At 38.0% G+C, this 4,271-nt stretch overlaps 1 protein-coding gene across 1 annotated transcript in view; it reads right to left on the bottom strand.

Annotated features, from left to right (window-relative positions):
• Positions 1 to 4,271, bottom strand: part of LOC107713013 (dedicator of cytokinesis protein 5-like) — a gene marked incomplete at its 5' end in the record, with an annotated part of 50,612 nt that overhangs the window by 25,086 nt on the left and 21,255 nt on the right. The window contains 3 exons of the mRNA XM_016518432.1: positions 1,056 to 1,210; positions 1,459 to 1,517; positions 1,629 to 1,729. Coding sequence (XP_016373918.1) covers positions 1,056 to 1,210; positions 1,459 to 1,517; positions 1,629 to 1,729 — 315 coding nt within the window. The remainder of the gene's footprint in view (positions 1 to 1,055; positions 1,211 to 1,458; positions 1,518 to 1,628; positions 1,730 to 4,271) is intronic.

Genomic DNA, 4,271 nt, shown 5'->3' with positions numbered 1-4,271 from the left:
GCGAGCGAGCGTGTGGCAGCGCTGACTCAGATCCGGCGTAATGACGTCATCACGCCGGATCTGGGTCAGCGCCGGCACCGCCACACCCTCACGTATATGGTACTGTCGTGAACGTGCGTCCACAAGTGAAGCAGTAGAGACGAAAGTAGTTACCTTGCTGTCTATGGTAGGGTCAGAGAGCGACAGAATTTTAATTTTTGGGTGAACTAACCCTTTAACAGACATGGACCCTCATCAGTTAATGGTCACTCATGCTCCCGCACAAATAGTGAACACTCACAGCTGATTCCAACAGAAACAGGCTTTAACAAGTAGGGGTGTAATGATAAATAGATATGGAACGATGCATAAAAATGTCAAATTGTCATATATAGTACAATTAACTAGTATGCATCTTTATTTATGATGTGTCACTTTTAATTAGCAGGAAAAACCTCTCAAAAGAGACCACTAGAGGCTTGTTTGACTGTTATAAAAAGACGTCTAATTGTCATTGAAGTGCCATCATAAAATATTTGATTTGTTAACTTTATTTTTGAATTTTCTTTTTTTATATGTTTATTTTTCTGTAAAAATGCTTCTTTTGTTGTGGATGTCCTATTGGGGATACTGGATTTGCACATAACAGTTGTCATTGCTTATCTCACTGCACAAGCAAATGATGTGTCACCAAACGACTGATAATCTTGACAACTGAACAACTTGATTTGTATTTTCATTATTTATTTTTCTATATAATTTATATAACTGAAGTGTACTTTTAGTTGTGTATTTCCAAATTATGATAAAAGATTTGCTATTTTCAGAGAGTTAAATGTTCATGTTATATTTTGGTTGCATTTGTGCTTTGATAAAAATGTAACTGTTGGTATTAAATAGGCACAAATAGCAAAAACTTGTCACAACGCATTCTTAATTTTTGACCAAATCACCAGCATCGTTGACAGCATCATGAGTGTGCCTATGATGCCTAAGCAAGTTGCCTAGTTAGACATCATCTGCAGGTTTTGAAACAGAACTTCTCAAAATGATGCTGGCACAGAAACAGCCCTCACCTTCTGAAAGGTGTGGTTGGTGCTGAAATGGTGTTCACACTGCATCATGTCAAAGAAGATGGGGATGGTGGCTTTCCTCAGCTCAGGCTCAGGCACTAACGTAGCTTCCAGGATCGGTCCCACCATCGCAGGGATGAACTTCATCTTATGTTGGCCTGGAAGTGACATGGCATCACAAAATAGCCCTAATTCCTTCAGAACATCAAAAAAAACTTAAATATGCACTCTGTCTCAGCCAATAAAGACAAACACTACAGTAGTGATTTTACTCTCTATAAAAAGCCATTTGAACAAAAAGAAAGTCCTTTAGGACATTCTGTAAAAATTCCTCTCTACATTCGTCCACTTTTGTAATTGTGGTCACTGTCTCTAACAGATAAGAAGCACAGGAAAGAGCTTTTACCAAGATTGTTCCACATATCTCTCAGCTTGAAGCCGATGCTTTTCCGCATGTCACCGTACCTGTTTGCATTTTTAGAAACTCAATTTAAGATGTCAGCCTTTCAAATAAAATGAACAAAAACCAACATTTGAACACTAGAACGACAATGTATCCGCAGGTCTCTCACTCACTTGTTGAGAATCTTGTTGCGTTTCTCGAGCGAGAAAGACTCCAGCTGCAAGGACTTATGGGTAAGGAAGGCAACAATCAGGTGAAAATAGTTGTTCCAAAGCTATTAAGGAAAAACAACAGGAAATCATCAGGACAAAACAATTTCCTGAGCACAAAATAGACATAAAAATATATAAGAATATGGCAGATTTAAACAAAAATTTTAAATTCAGTGAGACTTTACAGTCTTTACAGTAATTTCCTGCATTTGATGTTACCATGGTGTTCCAGCAAAGTTTTGGTGTTACCATGGTATTACTTATATTCATATGTGCGCTCACACACACACACCCATACGCATACGCATAAGGGATGTGCCGATACGAGTATCAGTACAGAACGGTTCACGGGGCAAATTCCAAATGGAAGTGATCATCCCTATCCTCTTGGAGTGGGGACTTTGGAGTGAGCAGGGCACGTGCGTGCCATTATGTAGTCGTTTGGAATGCACTTGGCAAAGCGAGCGCCGTAATTTCCTCATTATCTTCAGCTGGCATGTTCCCGTGGCAACACAGCACGGTGTCCGTCAGCAGATGTCGCTGTTTTACTGTCATAAATGTCTTTTTTATTGTTGTTAGCGTAACTGTTGCAAATAAACATAAATTTTATATTTTAAAAAGTTTTTTGCTGCGTTGTCACGGGAACATGCCAGCTGAAGATAATGAGGAAATTACTTCACTCCCTTTGCCAAGTGCATTCCAAACGACAACATAATGGCACGCACGTGCCCTGCTCACTCCAAGAGGATAGGGATGATCACTTCCATTTGGAATTTGCCCCGTGAACCGTTCGGTACCGATACTCGTATCGGCACATCCCTAATACGCATACGCATACGCATACGCATACAGAAGATGTTAATTCTTAACTGAACTTAGTAATATGCATATGCATAGGGTATATAATCAAAGTACTGCACAAACGATGCATAAGTAAATTTTGATACTTATGAACAATAGTGATCTCATTCATTGTTTCGAGAACAGAAATGTCCTTGTTCTGCAACACAGAGCTAGAAAATTTTCTGTCAGAAATAGTGGCAGATGCTTTTAAATGACTGTGTTTTGGGTTACATAATCACAGATGAGTAAGGCGTAGCCTTGCTTTGATTATTTGGACAATTAGTTTGTATTGATATACTGTAATGCAATAGCTTTTTTTAATTGACTGAGGTCTTATGGGTGAAATATTTCGGATGCACAGGGTGTTGGATGAATGGTAACCAAGCAACAGAAATTTTAGCAGCTGGGTATTTTTCAAAAGCGGTATAGATGATATTTCCCAAATGCCTAAAGTGCAGGAGGCTTCCAGTGGGTGCAAAATCCATACGCTTTCCCAAAAGATCAACACAAATGAGCATCATAAAAACATATTATACAAGAGCATGCAACAGAAAATGCTCATATGCTTCACAGAAATGCCCTAACACTATTCTCCTGGAAAACAATTACATGCACAGGACAATTGCACACTTTGAGATATTCAGAGCGCTTAAATTATCTGTGGTCAAAACGCTACTGCACAACAATACACAGAACATTAACCGTTTCATTATTTAATTTTTTATCTCTGGGGTCGGTTTATAATGTTTGACAAGTTTTTTTGTTTTTGTTTTTTTGCACCAAAAACAACCATTAATTAGATTACATTTTCTGCAATCTCTCAGACCCTTAGGATGAAAAAGAATATAAACTCCCTGTTTGCATATAAATGGGAAACAGCGCTTTGCTGTTGTTTGTGGGTTTGCTATTGGGTCTAAAAATACATTACCTGGTGACAACATCCATGCTGAATCTGTCAAGATCAGATTGAAATGATCAGAGATTTTATTCAATTAAATTTAGCTACTGATTTCAGATGTTTCAATGCATGTAATGTGTAATGATCTAGATAGAACACACTGAAGTGAGCTTTAGAGACAACTGAATAAATATTTAATGACTATGATGTTTCATTTCTGGTTGAAACAGAACCACAGGTTTACATTTCTGTATCTGCCATTCACTTTTATCCAAAGTGACAATTACACATTTATTTACTTCTTTTAAGCACTCTGTCAGATGCCATTTTGATTCCAACCACAACAAAACTCAGGATTCTGCCTTCAACAGTCAACCAATGAAGTATAGGCAGGTCTTAGCAGACAGGATGTTGTGCAAACATTGGATTTGGACGTGTCTTGATGCCTTCCTGCCTCAATTTACAGCCTGTTAAACCAGCATTCTTCAAATTAAGGATTCAGCAGTGCCGTTTTTAGGATTGGGACGGAAGCACAAGTTCTAATAATTACAGTAAGGCTAGTACAATTAATTTCTTTATCTCAGAAGATCAAGGAAATTTTTTCTCATGATATGGCTACAGACAACATTCATTTTTTTTTTTTTATCCAACACGTAAGTACGGTTCTTTAATAATTGCATTAAAGGGTTAGTTCACCCAAAATGAAAATTAGGCTGCGTTTTACTTACCCCCGAGGCATCCTAGGTGTATATGACTTTCTTCTTTCAGATGAATCCAGTCGGAGTTGTATTAAAAATTGTCTTTGATCTTTAAAGCTGTTTAATGCCACTCAGCGGGTGTTGCATGCATCAGTCCAAAAGAAC

The sequence above is a fragment of the Sinocyclocheilus rhinocerous genome, unplaced genomic scaffold (genome assembly GCF_001515625.1).
Source record: "Sinocyclocheilus rhinocerous isolate Xijiao unplaced genomic scaffold, SAMN03320098_v1.1 scaffold448, whole genome shotgun sequence".
In the NCBI taxonomy this organism is placed as follows: domain Eukaryota; kingdom Metazoa; phylum Chordata; class Actinopteri; order Cypriniformes; family Cyprinidae; genus Sinocyclocheilus; species Sinocyclocheilus rhinocerous.
Note: the sequence above shows the minus strand (reverse complement) of the source record. Positions and strands in the feature narration are given on the sequence as shown.